Source organism: Salvelinus namaycush, chromosome 12 (assembly GCF_016432855.1).
Source record: "Salvelinus namaycush isolate Seneca chromosome 12, SaNama_1.0, whole genome shotgun sequence".
Taxonomy (NCBI): domain Eukaryota; kingdom Metazoa; phylum Chordata; class Actinopteri; order Salmoniformes; family Salmonidae; genus Salvelinus; species Salvelinus namaycush.
Genome location: NC_052318.1, coordinates 12,029,362 through 12,049,468, shown reverse-complemented (window position 1 = coordinate 12,049,468; position 20,107 = coordinate 12,029,362). Strand labels below are relative to the sequence as shown.

General features: G+C 44.3%; 1 protein-coding gene across 1 annotated transcript in view; it reads left to right on the top strand.

Moving 5' to 3' along the window:
- LOC120056898 (ceramide synthase-like) overlaps positions 1-20,107 on the top strand; it is a 48,683-nt gene that overhangs the window by 16,618 nt on the left and 11,958 nt on the right. The window contains exon 2 of the mRNA XM_039005166.1: positions 18,934-19,020. Coding sequence (XP_038861094.1) covers positions 18,934-19,020 — 87 coding nt within the window. The remainder of the gene's footprint in view (positions 1-18,933; positions 19,021-20,107) is intronic.

Genomic DNA, 20,107 nt, shown 5'->3' with positions numbered 1-20,107 from the left:
CTTGCCCCAGTTTAAAAAGCACTGAGTTTATCTGGATTGGAGAATAGTTTCCTCCATAATGACGGAGAGAGACATGGTCACAGCGTTGCACCAGAAGGTTATCAGCAGCCCCATTTCTGCTATTATGTGAATGTCAGTTTTCAATGTGTGGCTGCATCCCACATTTTCCTGAAGTGTTCCCTTTGACTTGTGTACTCCACTTACAATTAAAGCATGATTCTATGCTAGAGGGAGTTTCCACCATATTTTTCTTGTACCAGTTATTTCCATGGATGGGGTCCTGGGGTCCAGCAAAATTAAGGCAGTTATACATTTTAAAAACATTACAATACATTCATAACAGATTTCACAACATATTAAGTGTGTGCCCTCAGGCCTCTACTCTACTACCACATAGCATCTGTAACACAAAATCCATGTGTACATGTGTGTGTATAGTGTGTATGTTATCGTGTGTTTGTATGCATGTGTCTATGTTTGTGTGGCTTCACTGTCCCTGCTGTTCTGTAGGTTTTTTACTTCTTGCATGAGTTACTTGATGTGGAATAGAGTTCCATGGCTCTATGTAGTACTGTGCGCCCCCCATTGTCTGTTCTGGATTTGGGGACTGTGAAGAGACCTCTGGTGGCATGTCTTGTGGGGTATGCATGGGTGTCCGAGCTGTGTGCCAGTAGTTCAAACACAGCTCGGTACATTCAACATGTCAATACCTCTCACAAATACAAGTAGTGAAGAAGTCAAGCTCTCTTCCACTTTCAGCCAGGATAGATTGACATGCATAGTATTGTTAGCTCTGTGTACATCCAAGGGCCAGCCGTGCTGCCCTGTTCTGAGCCAATTGCAATTTTCCTAAGTCCTTTTTGTGCCACCTGACCACACAACTGAACAGTAGTCCAGGTGCGACAAAACTAGGGCTGGTAGGACCTGCCTTGTTAGTGCTGTTAAGAATACAGAGCAGCGCTTTATTATAGACAGACTTCTCCCCATCCTAGCTACTGTTTCAATATGTTTTGACCATGACAGTTTACAATCCAGGGTTACTCCAAGCAGTTTACTCTCCTCAACTTGCTCAATATCCACATTATTCATTACAAGATGTCAAATCAAATGGTATTAGTCACATGTAGGGTTGCAAAGGGTAGGAAACTTTCCGGTAAATTTAAAAAAGAAAATCAGAAATTTTCCATGGGAAGTTAAGCCCGGGAATTTGGGGAATTTTGCTTCAAGCTAAAAAGTTAGCTTATAACAGTGAACGTTTTTTGTGGGATACACAAGGTAATTCTAGGTCTTGTGGTATATTTTGGTTAAACTATCCCCAATTCAATGGAATTGCAATCCTCTGCATGAACAGTGCATTCTTCCATCACATGTGCACTGCACTCTTCCATCACATGTACAGCTGATTCTCCAGATCTTACACACTAATGAGATGCTATAGAGCCCATACTACTACACTGTCTGAGTCAAGGACTACATGCTTTCTGGTAAGTTTTGAATACAATATTGGGTGGGGTGAATATACACTGCTCAAAAAAATAAAGGGAACACTTAAACAACACAATGTAACTCCAAGTCAATCACACTTCTGTGAAATCAAACTGTCCACTTAGGAAGCAACACTGATTGACAATAAATTTCACATGCTGTTGTGCAAATGGAATAGACAAAAGGTGGAAATTATAGGCAATTAGCAAGACACCCCCAAAAAAGGAATGGTTCTGCAGGTGGTGACCACAGACCACTTCTCAGTTCCTATGCTTCCTGGCTGATGTTTTGGTCACTTTTGAATGCTGGCGGTGCTTTCATTCTAGTGGTAGCATGAGACGGAGTCTACAACCCACACAAGTGGCTCAGGTAGTGCAGTTCATCCAGGATGGCACATCAATGCGAGCTGTGGCAAAAAGGTTTGCTGTGTCTGTCAGTGTAGTGTCCAGAGCATGGAGGCGCTACCAGGAGACAGGCCAGTACATCAGGAGACGTGGAGGAGGCCGTAGGAGGGCAACAACCCAGCAGCAGGACCGCTACCTCCGCCTTTGTGCAAGGAGGTGCACTGCCAGAGCCCTGCAAAATGACCTCCAGCAGGCCACAAATGTGCATGTGTCTGCTCAAACGGTCAGAAACAGACTCCATGAGGGTGGTATGAGGGCCCGACGTCCACAGGTGGGGGTTGTGCTTACAGCCCAACACCGTGCAGGACGTTTGGCATTTGCCAGAGAACACCAAGATTGGCAAATTCGCCACTGGCGCCCTGTGCTCTTCACAGATGAAAGCAGGTTCACACTGAGCACATGAGCACATGTGACAGACGTGACAGAGTCTGGAGACGCCGTGGAGAACGTTCTGCTGCCTGCAACATCCTCCAGCATGACCGGTTTGGCGGTGGGTCAGTCATGGTGTGGGGTGGCATTTCTTTGTAGGGCCGCACAGCCCTCCATGTGCTCGCCAGAGGTAGCCTGACTGCCAATAGGTACCGAGATGAGATCCTCAGACCCCTTGTGAGACCATATGCTGACACATGCACATTTGTGGCCTGCTGGAGGTCATTTTGCAGGGCGCTGGCAGTGCACCTCCTTGCACAAAGGCGGAGGTAGCGGTCCTGCTGTTGGGTTGTTGCCCTCCTACGGCCTCCTCCACGTCTCCTGATGTACTGGCCTGTCTCCTGGTAGCGCCTCCATGCTCTGGACACTACACTGACAGACACAGCAAACCTTTTTGCCACAGCTCGCATTGATGTGCCATCCTGGATGAACTGCACTACCTGAGCCACTTGTGTGGGTTGTAGACTCCGTCTCATGCTACCACTAGAATGAAAGCACCGCCAGCATTCAAAAGTGACCAAAACATCAGCCAGGAAGCATAGGAACTGAGAAGTGGTCTGTGGTCACCACCTGCAGAATCACTCCTTTTTTGGGGGTGTCTTGCTAATTGCCTATAATTTCCACCTTTTGTCTATTCCATTTGCACAACAGTATGTGAAATTTATTGTCAATCAGTGTTGCTTCCTAAGTGGACAGTTTGATTTCACAGAAGTGTGATTGACTTGGAGTTACATTGTGTTGTTTAAGTGTTCCCTTTATTTTTTTGAGCAGTGTATTTTGTTAACTAGTAAATAGTAGCCTACGGCAAAGTGTGTTTAAATCATTTCTAACTTGTTAACAATTTCTGCTAGTTAGTTTTTGCTATCATGTGGGTTTTAGCTTGCTTGAGCCTGCTAACTGAGTGTAAATTCACCTGTTTACATACGTGTTTCATTTTAAAACATTTATCTTACAAAGGAGTTGTTTAATCTAACTGCTTAACTATTTATCTGTACATGGAATTATATTTGTTTTTTTAACCTATTTTTTCCTAATCTTTACAGGAAAATACCAAGGGCACTATCTGATGTGTGGAGACATTTACTGCAGCTAATGTAGAAGGAAAAGCTGTGTACATTTGCAAATACTATGCCAAATCACATGTGAGAATGCAACAAAGATGCAGAATCATCTGGCCAAGTGTATAAAGTTCCCTCAGCACTCACAACAAGCAACCTCTGACAAAAGTCCCTCTACTTCTATTCGAGGTGAAAATTATGAATCAGACACTTTATCGATAGCAACAGCTCATGGTTCTCCTGGAATCAGAAGTTTTTTTGACTCCGTGGAGGATCATAGTCAGAGAAATGCTGATGAATGTCTTGCTCGAGCTGTGTATGCAACTGGTTCACCTCTGATGCTCACAGGCAATGTGTATTGGACGAGATTTCTGAATGTTCTTCGCCCAGCACACACCCCTCCAACCAGATATGCTTTATCTACTCTTTTTCTGGATGCAGAGTTCAAGTGAAGGTCAAGCAAATCATAGAGAAAGCAGACTGTATTGCAATCATCTCTGATGGGTGGTCGAACGTTCGTGGGCAAGGAATAATTAACTACAGTACATCATCTCCACCCCATAACCAGTATTCTACAAGAGCACAGACACAAGGGACAACAGACACACCGGTCTCTACATTGTAGATGAGCTGAAGGCAGTCGTCATTGTCCTTGGACCACAGAAGGTATTTGCACTGGTGACAGACAATGCTGCGAACATGAAGGCTGCTTGGTCTAAAGTTGAGGAGTCCTACCCTCACATCACATCCATTGGCTGTGCTGCTCATGCATTGAATCTGCTCCTCAAGGACATCATGGCACTGAAAACAAGAGAGCCAAGGAAATGGTTAGGTACCTCACCAAGCAAAGTGAGAAGAATAAGAGCACCACATTGAAGCTGCCCAGCAACACCCGTTGGGGTGGTGTTATCATGTTTGACAGTCTCCTGTAGGGGAAGGAGTCTCTCCAAGAAATGACCATATCACAGTCTGCCGATATGGATAGCCCCATCAAGAGGATTCTCCTGGATGATGTATTTTGGGAGAGAGTGGAAAGCAGCCTGAAACTCCTGAAACCTATAGCGGTAGCCATTGCACAGATTGAGGGAGACAATGCCATCCTGTCTGATGTTCAGACTAGAGGTCGAACGATTATGATTTTTCAACGCCGATACCGATTATTGCAGGACCAAAAAATTCCAATACCGATTAATCGGACAATATTTTTTAAAATGTTTTTATTTTTTTTAAATTATTATTTATATATATATCATTTGTAATAATGACAATTACAACAATACTGAATGAACACTTAACTTAATATAATACATCATCTATTTAGTCTCAAATAAATAATGAAACATGTTCAATTTGGTTTAAATACTGCAAAAACACAGTAAAAGTGCAATATGTGCCATGTAAAAAAGCTAACATTTAAGTTCCTTGCTCAGAACATGAGACCATATGAAAGCTGGTGGTTAAATATTCCCAGTTCTTCAATATTCCCAGTTAAGTTTTTGGTTGTAGTTATTATAGGAATTATAACGCGTCGACTATTTTTCTCGATACCATTTGTATTTCATATACCTTTGACTATTGGATGTTCTAATAGGCACTTTAGTATTGCCATCCTAATCTCAGGAGTTGATAGGCTTGAAGTCGTAAACAGCATGTGAATCAAGCATTGCTAAGAGCTGCTGGCAAACGCAGTAAAGTTTGAATGAATGCTTACGAGCCTGCTGCCCCCTACCACCGCTTAGACTGCTCTATCAATGATCAAATCATAGACTTAATTATAATATAATAAACACAGAAATACTAGCCTTTGGTCATTAATATGGTCAAATCCGGAAACTATCATTCCCGAAAACAAAACGTTTATTCTTTCAGTGAAATACGGAACTGTTCTGTATTTTATCGAACGGGTAGCAACCCTATTCGATGATAAATTAACAGGCACAGCATTGGTTATATGCAACGCAGGACAAGCTGGTTAACCTAGTAATATCATCAACTATGTGTAGTTAACAAGTGATTATGTGAAGATTGATTATTTTTTATAAGATAAGTTTAATGCTAGCTAGCAACTTACCTTGGCTCCTTGCTGCACTCGCGTAACAGGTGGTCAGCCTGCCACGCAGTTTCCTCATGGAATGCAATGTAATCGGCCATAATCGGTGTCCAAAAATGCCAATTAATCGATCAACCTCTAGTTCAGACTCTGCTTGCAGATGTAAGAGAAGAAATCCGTACTGTCCTGCCCACTTCACTGTTGCTCCAAGCAGAGGAAACTGCAGTTCTGAAATACATCAAAAATTGTGAAGACTTATGCCTGAAGCCCATACACGCCGCAGTGTACATGTAGGACCCCAAGTATGCTGGCAAGAGCATCCTGTCTGGTGCAGAGTAAATATATCCAATGCAAAAACATCTACATTTAAATGGTATTAATATTAATTTGCACATATTCCCATATATTGCCATTAATTCCCACGGAAAGTTTCCACCCCTGAATATTCCCCAAAATGTGCAAACCTAGTCACATGTGCCTTAATACAACACATGTTGTTTACTTACAAGCCCCTAACCAACAATGCAGTTTAAAAAATACAAATAAGAAATAAAAGGAACAAGTAATTAAAGAGCAGCAGTAAAGTAACAATAGCGTGACTATACACAGGGGGTACCGGTACAGAGTCAATATGCAGGAGCACCAGTAGTCGAGGTAATATGTACATGTAGGTAGAGTTATTAAAGTGAATAGGCATAGATGATAACAGATAGTAGCAGCTGTGTAAAAGAGGGTGGGCAATGCAATGCAAATGGTCTGGGTAGCCATTTGATTAGATTTTCAGGAGTCTTATGGCTTGGGTGTAGAAGCTGTTTAGAAGCATCTTGGACCTAGACTTGGCGCTCCGGTACTACTTGCCGTGCGGTAGCAGAGAGAACAGTCTATGACTAGGGTGGCTGGAGTCTTTAACAAATTGTAGGGCCTTCCTCTGACACCGCCTGGTATAGAGGTCCTGGGTGGCAGGAAGCTTGGCCCCAGTGATGTACTGGGCCGTACGCACTACCCTCTGTAGTCCCTTGTGGTCGGAGACCGAGCAGTTGCCGTACCAGGCAGTGATGCAACCAGTCAGGATGCTCTCGATGGTGCAGCTGTAGAACCTTTTTGATGATCTGAGGACCCATGCTAAATTTTTTCAGTCTCCTGAGGGGGAATAGGTTTTGTCGAGCCCTCTTCATGACTGTCTTGGTGTGCTTGACCATGTTAGTTTGTTGGTGATGTGGACACCAAGGAACTTGAAGTTCTCAACCTGCTCCACTACAGCACGGTCGATGAAAATGTGCTCGGTCCTCCTTTTCCTGTAGTCCACAATCATCTCCTTTGTCTTGATCACATTGAGGGAGAGGCTGTTGTCCTGGTACCACACGGCCAGGTCTCCTCCCTCCTCCCTATAGGCTGTCTCGTCGTTGTCGGTGATCAGGCCTACCCCTGTTGTGTCATCGGCAAACTTAATGATGGTGTTGGAGTCATGCCTGGCCGTGCAGTCATGAGTGAACAGGGAGTACAAGAGGGGACTGAGCACACACCCTTGAGGGGTCCGTGTGTTGAGGTAGGTTGTTACCTACCCTTACCGCCTGGGGGCGGCCCGTCAGAAAGTCCAGGATCCAGTTGCAGAGGAAGGTGTTTAGTCCCAGGGTCCTTAGCTTCTTGATGAGCTTTGAGGGCACTATGGTGTTGAATGCTGAGCTGTAGTCAAATCAAATCAAGTTGTATTTTTCACATACTCATGGTTAGCAGATGTTAATGCGAGTGTAGTGAAATTCTTGTGCTTCTGGTTCCGACAGTGCAGTAATATCTAACAAGTAATCTAACAACTACCTAATACACACAAATCTAAAAGGGGTGAATAAGAATATGTACATATAAATATATGGATGGTCGAGCGGCGTAGGCAAGGTGCAATGGATGGTATAAAATACCGTATATACATATGATAGGAGTAATGTAAACATTATTAAAGTGGCGTTGTTTAAAATGACTAGTGATCCATTTGTTAAAGTGGCCAGTTATCTGTGTCTCCGTGTAGGCAGCACCCTCTCTGAGTTACTGATTGCTGTTTAGCAGTCTGATTTCCTTGAGATAGAAGCTGTTCTTCAGTCTCTCGGTCCCAGCTTTGATGCACCTATACTGACCTCGCCTTCTGGATGGTAGCAGTGTGAACAGGCAGTGGCTCGGATGGTTGTTGTCTTTGATCTTTTTTGCCTTCCTGTGACATCGGGTGCTATAGGTGTCATGGAGGGCAGGTAGTTTTCCCCCGGTGAGGAGTTGTGCAGACTGTACCACCCTCTGGAGAGCCTTGCGGTTGAGGGAGGAACAGTTGCCGTACCAGGCAGTGATTGTGGATTTGTAAAAGTTAGTCAGGGTTTTTTAGGGTGACAAGCCACATTTCTTCAGCCATCTGAGGTTGAAGAGGCACTGTTGCGCCTTCTTCACCACACTGTCTGTGTGGGCGGACCATTTCAGTTTGTCGTTGATGTGTACGCTGAGGAACTTAACTTTCCACTTTCTCCACTGCTGTCCCTTCGATGTGGATGGGGGGTGCTCCCTCTGCTGTTTCGTGAAGTCCACGATCATCTCGTTTTGTTGACGTTGAGTGAGAGTTTGTTTTTCTGACACCACACTCCGAGTGTCCTCACCGGCCTGCCTGTAGGCTGTCTCGTAGTTGTAAGTAATCAAGCCCACTACTGTTGTGTCGTCTGCAAACTTGATGATTGAGTTGGAGGCGTGCATGGCCACGCAGTCATGGGTGAACAGGGAGTACAGGAGGGGGCTGAGCACGCACCCTTGTGGGGCTCCAGTGTTGAGGGTCAGCGAGGTGGAGATATTGTTTCCTTCCTTCACCACCTGGGGGCGACCCGTCAAAGTCCAGAACCCAATTGCACAGGGCGGGGTTGATGATGAGCTTGGAGGTTACTATGGTGTTGAATGCTGAGCTGTAGTCAATGAACAGCATTCTTACATAGGTATTTCTCTTGTCCAGATGGGATAGGGCAATGTGCAATGATATAGCGATTGCATCCTCGGTGGACCTGTTAGGGCGATAGGCCCACCTAAAGTGGGTCTAGGGTGGCCGGTAAGGTGGAGGTGATATGATCCTTGACTAGTCTCTCAAAGCACTTCATGATGACAGAAGTGAGTGCTACGGGGCGGTAGTCATTTAGTTCAGTTATCTTTGCCTGTGGACCTGTTAGGGCGGTATGCAAATTGGAGTGGGTCTAAGGTTTCTGGGATAATGGTGTTGGTGTGAGCCATGACCAGGCTTTCAAAGCATTTCATGGTTACAGACATGAGTGCTACGGGTCGGTAGTCATTTAGCCAGGTTACCTTAGTGTTCTTGGGCACAGGGACTATGGTGGTCTGCTTAAAACATGTTGGTATTACGGACTCAGACAGGGAGAGGTTGAAAATGTCAGTGAAGACACATTCCAGTAGGTCAATGCATGCTCGCAGTACACGTCCTGGTAATCCGTCTGTCCCTGCAGCCTTGTGAATTTTGACCTGTTTACACATCGGCTGCGGAGAGCGTGATCACACAGTCGTCCGGGAACAACTGGTGTTCTCATGCATGTTTCAGTGTTATTTGCCTCGAAGCGAGCATAGACGTAGTTTAGCTCATCTGGTAGGCTTGTGTGTGTCACTGGGCAGCTCTTGGCTTTCCTTCCCTTTGTAGTCTGTAATGGTTTGCAAGCCCTGCTACATCCGACAAGGGTCGGAGCCGGTGTTGTACGATTTGATCTTAGTCCTGTATTGACGCCTTGCCTGTTTGATGGTTCGTCGGAGGGCATAGCGGGATTTCTTATAAGCTTAAAAGCTTCCGGGTTAGAGTCCCGCTCCTTGAAAGGGTCAGTTCTGGCCTTTAGCTCAGTGCGAATGCTGCCTGTAGTCCATGGCTTCTGGTTGGGGTATGTACGTACGGTCACTGTGGGGACGACGTCATCGATGCACTTATTGATGAAGCCAATGACTGATGTGGTGTACTCTTTAATGCCATCGGAAGAATCCCGGAACATATTCCAGTCTGTGCTAGCAAAACAGTCCTGTAGCTTAGCGTCTGCTTCATCTGACCACTTTTTTATTGACCGAGTTACTGGTGCTTCCTGTTTTAATTTTTGCTTGTAAGCAGGAACCAGATGGATAGAATTATGGTCAGATTTACCAAATTGAGGGCGAGGGAGAGATTTGTACGTGTCTCTGTGTGTGGCGTAAAGGTGGTCTAGAATTATTTCCCTCTGGTTGCACATGTAACTTTTTGGGTATTTTTTTATTATTATTCATTTATTTAAAAATATATTGTTTTACCTTTTATTTAACTAGGCAAGTCAGTTAAGAACAAATTCTTACCTTCAATGACAGCCTAGGAACAGTGGGTTAACTGCCTTGTTCAGCGGCAAAGAACAGATTTTTACCTTGTCAGCTCAGGGATTCGATCTTGCAACCTTTCGGTTACTAGTCCAACGCTCTAACCACTAGGCTACCTGCCACCCCATGCTGATAGAAATTTGTAAAATGGATTTAAGTTTTCCAGCATTAAAGTCCCCGGCCACTAGGAGCACCGCCTCTGGATGAGTGTTTTCCTGTTTGCTTATGGCGGAATACAGCTCATTGAGTGTGGTCTTAGTGCCAGCATCGGTCTGCGGTGGTATGTATACAGCTACGAAAAATATAGATAACTCTTTAGGTAGATGGTGTGGTCTAGAGCTTATCATGAGATACTCTACCTCAGGCAAGCAAACCCTCAAGACTTCCTTAGAAGTCTTGCACCAGCTGTTGTTTACAAATATACATAGTCGGCCGCCCCTTGTCTTACCAGATGCAACTGTTCTATCCTGTCGATACATCGTATAACTAGCCAGCTGTATGTTGTTAATGTCGTCTTTCAGCCACGACCCCGTGAAGCATAAGATATTACAGTTTTAGTGTCCCGTTGGTAGTTAAATCTTCCTCGTAGGTCGTCGATTTTATTTTCCAATGATTGCATGTTAGCTAGTAGAACGGAAGGCAGTGGGGGTTTATTCGATCGCCTACGAATTCTCCGAATGCAGCCCGACCTCCGTTGGGCCTGTTGCCGGGAAAGCAGTATGTCTTCCAGTCGGGCTCATCGGACTCGTTAAGGTCTAGGGTTTATGAATGAATTGTCCTAAATACAATGCATTTCGTTTTTGAAATATTTAGGACTAGTGATGCACCGATATGACATTTTTGGCCGATACAGATATCCAATATTTTCCCTGCCAAAATAACGATACCGATAACCTATATTCAACATTTTTGGGGCCATTTTAAGCATTCTAGTACATTTAAATAGTTAACACACACACATGGAAGCAGCGGTCTAAGGCACTGCATCTCAGTTCAAAAGGCGTCACTACAGTCCCTGTTCAATTCCAGGCTGTATCACATCCGGCCATGATTGGGAGTCTCATAGGGCGGAGCAAGATTGGCCCAGCAACGTCCAGGTTTGGCCAGGGTAGGCCATCATTGTAAATAAGAATTTGTTCTCAACTGACTTGCCTCGTTAAATAAAGGTTAAACACCACACTGACCAAAAAGTTATTTTGTTGGCATTTACGTATGTCCCCATTTACCAGTAAACATAATCAAAATGTATTTCTTTCACTTACTTGCTGTGCTGTTTTGTTGTTCTTTTGTTCAGTCGTTTCATTCTCGACCAAGATTATCATACATGTCAAGCAGTGATGTTTCAACTATGTCTGTCCGTGGCCTTTCTTTCTCGGGTGCGCACTGTCACTGTGTCTGTTTCCAGCTTGTCCAGCTGTTTATATAACATTTCATGTAAACCCTGTTTCTTTATTGCGTCGAAGTAGCGGTCCTTGTACATAACATCGAGCATGGTGGGAACACAGTAAAGATAGAATGCCACCGAATCGCATTTTTGCAGCCTGTCGGCAGTTTTGTTGAGCAGGCGTTTTAATGCCATGACCGAGGGTATCACGTCTACTGCAGACGCGGTTGATGAGCTTATTTCTCGAGTCAGTTGTTCGAATTGAGCTAGCTAGTCTGTTCATGTTTCAAACATGTTCTCAAATGCCATTGAAATGGCAGCAGCGGTATGACAACCAGCACATTCATAAGCATGCAATACAACTTTCCTCAGTACAAAATCCTCGACCACCCACTGTGCTGTCAGACTCAGCATGCTCATGGGGCTGATATTGCTGGTCCAAATGTCAGTCGTGAAGCTAATAGCAGTGAAGCTATTACTGTGTAACTCGCGTAGGGCAACATCTGAAAAATAGCGCACTTGGTACATCACCCACGACAGAACGGTTGATTGTCAAGGGCAATGAATCCCATTATCTTGGCGTTAAGGGATTTCGCCTTTCAGTTGTCTCGCTGAAATGTTCTTACTCTTTCAAATGACTGCTCGACTTGTTGACTGCTCGATCCACACAGCAGACATTGTGGGCTAGGTTAGCAATGCTTCGTTGCACGTGTAGTGCAAAATTTTATGTACAGTCATTACATCTTGTACAGTTGAAGTCGGAAGTTTACATCCACTTAGGTTGGAGTTATTAAAACTCGTTTTTCAACCACTCCACAAATTTCTTGTTAACAAACTATAGGTTTGTCAAGTCGGTTAGGACATCTACTTTGCATGACACAAGTCATTTTTCCAACAATTGTTTACATGTTATTTCACTTATAATTCACTATCACAATTCCAGTGGGTCAGAAGTTTACATACACTAAGTTGACTGTGCCTTTTAAACAGCTTGGGAAATTCCAGAAAATTATGTCATGGTTTTAGAAGCTTCTGATAGGCTAATTGACAAAATTTGAGTCAATTGGAGGTGTCCCTGTAGATGTATTTCAAGGCCTACCTTCAAACTCAGTGCCTCTTTGCTTGACATCATGGGGAAATCAAAAGAAATCAGCCTATACCTCAGAAAAAAAGTTGTAGACCTCCATGTCTGGTTCATCCTTGGGAGCAATTTCCAAACGCCTGAAGGTACCACGTTCATCTGTACAAACAATAGTACGCAAGTATAAACACCATGGGACCACGCAGTCGTCATACCGCTCAGGAAGGAGACACGTTCTGTCTCCTGGAGATGAACGTACTTTGGTGCGAAAAGTGCAACTCAATCCCAGAACAACTCAATCCCAGACCTTGTGAAGATACTGGAGGAAACCGGTACAAAAGTATCTATATCCACAGTAAAACGAGTCCTTTATCGACATAACCTGAAATGCCGCTCAGCAAGTAAGAATCCACTGCTCCAAAACTGCCATAAAAAAGCCAGACTACGGTTTGCAACTGCACATGGGGACAAAGATTGTACTTTTTGGAGAAATGTCCTCTGGCCTGATGAAACAAAAACAGATCTGTTTGGCCATAATGACCATCGTTATGTTTGGAGGAAAATGGGGGAGATTTGCAAGCCGAGGAACACCATCCCAACCGTGAAGCACGTGGGTGGCAGCATCATGTTGTGGGGGTGCTTTGCTGCAGGAGGGACTGGTGCACTTCACAAAATAGATGGCATCATGAGGTGGGAAAATTATGTGGATATATTGAAGCAACATCTCAAGACATCAATCAGGAAGTTAAAGCTTGGTCGCAAATGGGTCTTCCAAATGGACAATGACCCAAGCATACTTCCAAGTTGTGGCAAAATGGCTTAAGGACAACAAAGTCAACCGTATTGGAGTGGCCATCACAAAGCCCTGACCTCAATCCTTTAGAAAATATGTGGGCAGAACTGAAAAAGCGTGTGCGAGCAAGGAGGCCTACAAACCTGACTCAGTTACACCAGCTCTGTCAGGAGGAATGGGCCAAAATTCACCCAACTTATTGTGGGAAGGTTGTGGAAGACTACTCAAAACGTTTGACCCAAGTTAAGCAATTTAAAGGCAATGCTACCAAATACTAATTGAGTGTATGTAAACTTCTGACCCACTGGGAATGTGATGAAAGAAATAAAAGCTGAAATAAATCATTCTCTCTACTATTATTCTGACATTTCACATTCTTAAAATAAAGTGGTGATCCTAACTCACCTAAGACAGGGAATTTTTACTCTGATTTAAATGTCAGGAATTGTGAAAAACTGAGTTATGTATTTGGCTAAGGTGTATGTAAACTTCCGACTGTGTACCTACGTTATATACAGTTGAAGTCGGAAGTTTATACATCTTAGCCAAATACATTTAAACTCAGTTTTTCACAATTCTTGACATTTTCACAGAGGAGCTCAGGTGCTCTGTCAGTGACCATCGGGTTCTTGGTCACCTCCCTGTCCAAGGCCCTTCTCCCCCAATTGCTCAGTTAGGCTGAGCGGCCAGCTCTAGGAAGAGTCTTGGTGGTTCCAAACTTCTTGCATTTAAGAATGATGAAAGCCGCTGTGTTCTTGGGGACCTTCAATGCTGCAGAAATGTTTTGGTACCCTTCCCCAAGTCTGTGCCTCGACACAATCATGTCTCGCAGTTCTACAGACAATTCCTTTAACCTCATGGCTTGGTTTTTGCTCTGATGTGCACTGTCAACTGTGGGACCTTATATAGACAGGTGTGTGCCTTTCCAAATCATGTCCAATGAAGTTGTAGAAACATGTCAAGGATGATCAATTGAAACAGGATGCACCTGAGCTCAATTTTGAGTCTCATAGCAAGAGGTCTGAATGCTTATGTAAATAAGTATTTTATATATAAATATGCGAAAATGTCTAACAACCTGTTTTCGCTTTGTCATTATGGGGTATTGTGTGTAGATTGATGAGGGGAAAAAAATATTTAATCCATTTCAGAGTAAGGCTGTAAAATAACAAAATGTGGAAAAAGTCAAGGGGTCTGAATACTTTCCGAATTCACTGTAGATGGATAAGATATATACTAGATAGCCTAGATCAGGGCTCTCCAACCCTGTTCCTGGAGAGCTACCGTCCTGTAGGTTTTCGCTCCAACCCTAATCTAGCACATTACTAATAATTAACTGGTTGAAAAGCTGAATCAGGTTAGTTACAACTGGGGTTGGAGCAAAAACCTACAGGAGGGTAGTTCTCCAGGAACAGGGTTGGAGAGCCCTGGCCTAGAAACTAATTGGATAGATTGATAGACACTAGATAACAGCTGGTAACATGCTGATATTAAAGAAGTTTCGAGGTATTGCCCGCCTGAGGTAGAGTTCCTTAGACCACACTATCTAACAAAAGAGTTCTCATCTATATTATCCGTTGACGTCTATTTACCACCACAGACCGATGCTGGCACTAAGACCGCACTCAACGAGCTGTATAAGGCCATAAGGAAACAAGAAAATGCTCATCCAGAAGCGGCTCTCCTAGTGGCCAGGGACTTTAATGCAGGCAAACTTAATCCGTTTCACCTAATTTCTACCAGCATGTCATATGCAACCAGAGGGAAAAAAACTCTAGACCACCTTTACTCCACACACAGAGATGCATACAAAGCTCTTCCTCGTCCTCCGTTTGGCTAATCTGACCATAATTCTATCCTCCTGATTCCGAGTCACTTGGAAGTACCAGTGACTCGCTCAATACGGAAGTGGTCAGAGGACGCGGATGCTACAGTACAGGACTGTTTTGCTAGCACAGACTGGAATATGTTCCGGGATTCATCCAATGGCATTGAGGAGTATACCACCTCAGTCATCGGCTTCATCAACAATTGCATCAGCGACGTTGTCCCCACGGTGACCATACATATCCCAACCAACTGCATTGAGCTAAAGGCTAGAGCTGCCGCTTTCAAGGAGCGGGACACTAATCCGAACGCTTATACGAAAAACCGCTATGCCCTCAGACTAACCATCAAACAGGCAAAGCATCAATACAGGATTAAGATTGGATTGAATCCTACTACACCGGCTCTGACGCTTGTCGGATGTGGCAGGGCTTGCAAACTATTACGGACTACAAAGGGAAACCCAGACCAAATGGCTCCTTAACAGCTTCTACCCCAAGCCATAAGACTGCTGAACAAGTAATCAAATGGCCACTGGACAATTACTTTGACCCCCCCCCCCCCCCCCCCCCCCCCCCCCTCCATTTGTTTTTACACTGCTGCTACTCGCTGTTTATTATCTATGTATAGTCACTCTACACCTACCTACATGTACAAATTACCTCAACTAACCTCAACTAATTTTTTTTTTGCTTTAGTTTTATTTGGTAAATATTTTCTTAGCTCTTCTTGAACTGCACTGTTGGTTAAGGGCTTATAAGTAAGCATTTCACAGTAAGGTCTACACTTGTTGTATTCGGTACATGTGACAAATAAAGTTTGATTTGAGATAGGCTACTAGATCCTGTAGATGTATAGATAGCTGTTAGATACTTATTTGTCCTTAGGGAAGAAATTGTAGGCCTATTAACTTCAAAGGCTATTCATTGTCAACAAGAAATGGGTGGATAGACTATAGAGTACAATATAATGAACCAAAGCACCACTGAATGAATCATTGTTCATCAGGGCAGTGTTCACTAGGGCATTGCAATGGAAAACTAAAATTAGTCCTTCCCGGTTTCAGTCCGTGTTCTTCTATTTGGTACCTACCTAGCCTACATGAACATGAGCCAGTACTAAGTAACCATGTGGATTAATCTACATCACCCCATCCCTTCTGAACAGGCCTCGGGGTCTTCTCATCTTACTAAAGCCAGGAAATAGTTGATTGTGACTGATTTTGGTGTTAGGAGAGACAACCAGTAGCCTCGTTTGTTTTGTCAATAGCTTCCAACCAGTTATTGTAGTGTCCAGTTTAGGGGATGAATGAATTGAGCACTACAGGCTAGGCTTAATCTGTGTATGAGGAGAGAGTGAGAGTGAGAGAGAAAGGGGGAGGGACAGAAAGAGCGCAGGGCTGCTGGACTCGCTACTGTCTGTGCCTTTAATGAGTGTTGCTCTGTTTGCTCTTTTCCTCTCACTCTGCACTCTTTTCCCGGTTGGCCCGGGCAGGCACCAGTACACTGTGCTGATCTAAATTACACACCCCATTAACCATAGGAGGAGAAAAACACTGCTCCTGACTCAGAGAGGGCGGAAGGGAGAGAGAGCGAGAGGGTAGTCTTCAAAACGTGGCCCTGCCACACAGTAGCCATAAAGAAGGAAGACCGACCGACTCTGTTCTGGGAAAAGGAAGCCAAGGTTAGGGAAGAAAGGGAAACATGACAAAACATGGCAACCCACCTCCCTCTCTTCCCCCTCAAGTCCTTTAAAGGGGGGACACAATGAGTGGGTTTTGAAAATCTAGGTCTTGTGACCGAGTGTGCGGCCCGAGGAGGCAGTGAGGCGTGGAGGTAAAAACAAGGGGTGTATGGAGGGGCTGATGGCAGTAGGGGTGTAGGAAGGCAGGGGGGGATGGTGAAAGGGAGGAGGGGAGGTTGGTAGTCTTATCCAGCTACGGGCTGGTAGGGTCACATGACCACTGTCGTCATCACGACAGCCTGCGTTCGAGGAGAAGGGTGGCTGGCCTCCGGAGGAAACAGCTCTGTGTGTGTGCCTTCTCTCTCCCTCCCTCCCTCTGACCTAGCCTGGACTGAGAGAGACTATTGTACTCCTAAATAGAATCACCCCTTTAATCATTTGGAAATCGTGTAATGCATAAAAGGCGTAAATAGCGAGTGGCTGTGGTAAGGGCGAATTAATGAGATTTCCGTAATATTTCAGAGCTGCTTATTGCCAGAGGTGCCAAGATCTGTCAAACTAAGTGCATGGTTGAACAGGTCCTTTTTCCACATTTTAAAGGGGAACTCCATTGCTGTGTCTGAAATTGCACGCTATTCCCAAGTGTACTACTTTTGACCAGGGCCCATAGTGGTGCCATCTCTGCAGCACTCCACCAATCAGGCCTTTATGGTAGAGTGGCCAGACAGCAACACCTCAGTAAAAGGCACATGAATGCCTGCTTGGAGTTTGCCAAAAGGCACCTGAAGGTCTCACCATGAGAAACAAGATTCTCTGGTCTGATGAAACCAAGATTGAACTCTTTGGCCTGAATGCGAAGTGTTACGTCTGGAGGAAACCTGGCACCATCCCTACGGTGAAGCATGGTGTTGGCAGCATCATGCTGTGGGGAAGTTTTTCAGCAGCAGGGACTGGGAGACTAGTCAGGATCGAGGGAAAGAGGAACGGAGCAAAGTACAGAGATCCTTGATGAAAACTTGCTCGGGACCTCAGAATGGGGCAAGGTTCACCTTCCAACAGGACAACGACCCTAAGCAAACAGCCAAGACAACGCAGGAGTCGCTTCAAGACAGTTCACTTCATGTCCTTCAGTGGCCCAGCCAGGGAGACCTGAAAATAGCTGTGCAGCGACGCTCTCCATCCAACCTGACAGAGCTTAAGGGGATCTGCAGAGAAGAATGGGAGAAACACCCCAAATACAGGCGTGCCAAGCTTGTAGCGTCATACCCAAGAAGTCGCGAGGCTGTAATCTCTGCCAAAGGCTTCAACAAGGGTCTGAATAAATGTGATATTTCAAAAAAATGTTTTTATAAATGTGCAAAAAAAAATAGTTTTTTCATTATGGGGTGTTGTGTGCAGATTGATGAGGAAAATAAACAATTGAATCCATTTTAGAACAAGGCTGTAACGTAACAAAATGTTGAAAAAGTCAAGAGTCTAAATACTGTGCACTGATCTGGCTGCGGACCCCCTGCAGTACCTTTGCGGACCCCCAGGTCTAGAAAGTAGCCCGTACAATCGGTGTCCTCTAAGAAATTATTGTCTGGTTTAGCTTTTGTCAAAAGATTGGGTCAAAAGATTTGTACGGTTGGGGTCAATTCGAACTGAGGTCACCCAATTCAGGATGTGATTTTGAATTATAATTCTAAAATGGAAAAACTTTTGAAATAAATACATTCTTAATTTGTTGCAACCCCTGTGAATGTGAGCTAATTGCTGACAATTTGCGTGACATCCCTCCCACATTACAGACATGGGGTGCAAACGGTTTCAATGAAGGCAGGCCCAGAAGGAAAGGGAGAAGTGAAACTACAATGAAACAGAGTACTCCATTATGCTACATGTGAATTGCACCCCAATCAATAATGTAGTTAATAAAAGTTTGCAGTTCAAGACCAAATGGAACAGCAAACTGATAAAAGGGACTTTCTATTAGCCTGCCATAATAATTGCTTGTGAGACAGGATATGGAGTAGCCTACCCTGGGTAAAATGCTTACATCCTTAATTTGCCTGAAGAAAAATGATATACTCTGTCTATTTGCAACTTGTGAAGCGACATCCTTCCTTTAGAAAACGGAGAGTATGATGATGCTGTCTAGTTCTGCTCTCCCTATGATTTTCTTGTCTCTTCTCAAAATCTAACATACATTGACAAAAAAGTTGGCAGCTTTTCATATGACTGTATTGCCTGTAAATACTGTTTCTGGTCATTGGCATTCTGGTAACTGGTATTATTAATGCAACAAGCTGGTAATTATAGTAGTGAACCGACGGTTTCTCCTGAAACTTCACATTTCTAGTTGTCTTAATTGCGTGTTTGAAACATTTCTCCTTTTTCTCAGGCTGGTGTCCTCCATCCACGCCATCATGGCCACCACGGCGGGAGTCATCGTGGTGTCGGCGTGCAGCGGTAACGTCATGACTGACAGGTAGGACAGCCACTCACAGACAGGGGGACAAGCACAAAATTAACAACCGCCACCCGCGGGTAGATTTAGGTATTGGCAGGTAAGAATGTCTATTTCACCAGCCACGTTGGCAGGTGGTCAGTTTGCAGGGCTCTACAGCGATTTTATTTTATTTATTTATGTCACCTTTATTTAACCAGGTAGACTAGTTGAGAACAAGTTGTCATTTACAACTGCAACCTGGCCAAGAATAAAGCAAAGCAGTTCGACACATACAACAACACAGATTTACACATGGAATAAACAAACATACAGTAGAAAAAAATCTATATACAGTGTGTGCAAATGAGGTAAGATAAGGGAGGTAAGGCAATTAATAGGCCGTGGTGGCGAAGTAATTAAAACATATCAATTAAACACTGGAGTGATTGATGTGCAGAAGATGAATGTGCAAGTAGAGATACTGGGATGCAAAGGAGCAAGATCAATAAAAACAGTATGGGGATGAGGTAGTTGGATGGGCTATATTACAGATGGGCTATGTACAGGTGCAGTGATCTGTGAGCTGCTCTGACAGCTGGTGCTTAAAGCTAGTGAGGGTATGAGTCTCCAGCTTCAGTGATTTTTGCAGTTCGTTCCAGTCATTGGCAGCAGAGAACTGTAGGGAAAGGCAGCCAAAGTAGGAATTGGCTTTGGGGGTGACTAATGAGATATACCTGCTGGATCGCGTGCTACGGGTGGGTGCTGCTATGGTGACCAATGAGCTGAGATAAGGCGGGGCTTTACCTAGCAAAGACTTGTAGATGACCTGGAGCCAGTGGGTTTGGCGACGAGTATGAAGCGAGGGCCAGCCAACGAGAGAATGGTGGGTAGTATATGGGGCTTTGGTGAGAAAACAGATGGCACTGTGATAGACTGCATCCAATTTGTTGAGTAGAGTGTTGGAGGCTATTTTGTAAATGACATCGCCAAAGTCGAGGATTGGTAGGGTGGTCAGTTTTACGAGGGTATGTTTGGCAGCATGAGTGAAGGATGCTTAGTTGCGAAATAGGAAGCCGATTTTAGATTTAATTTTGGATTGGAGATGCTTAATGTGAGTCTGGAAGGA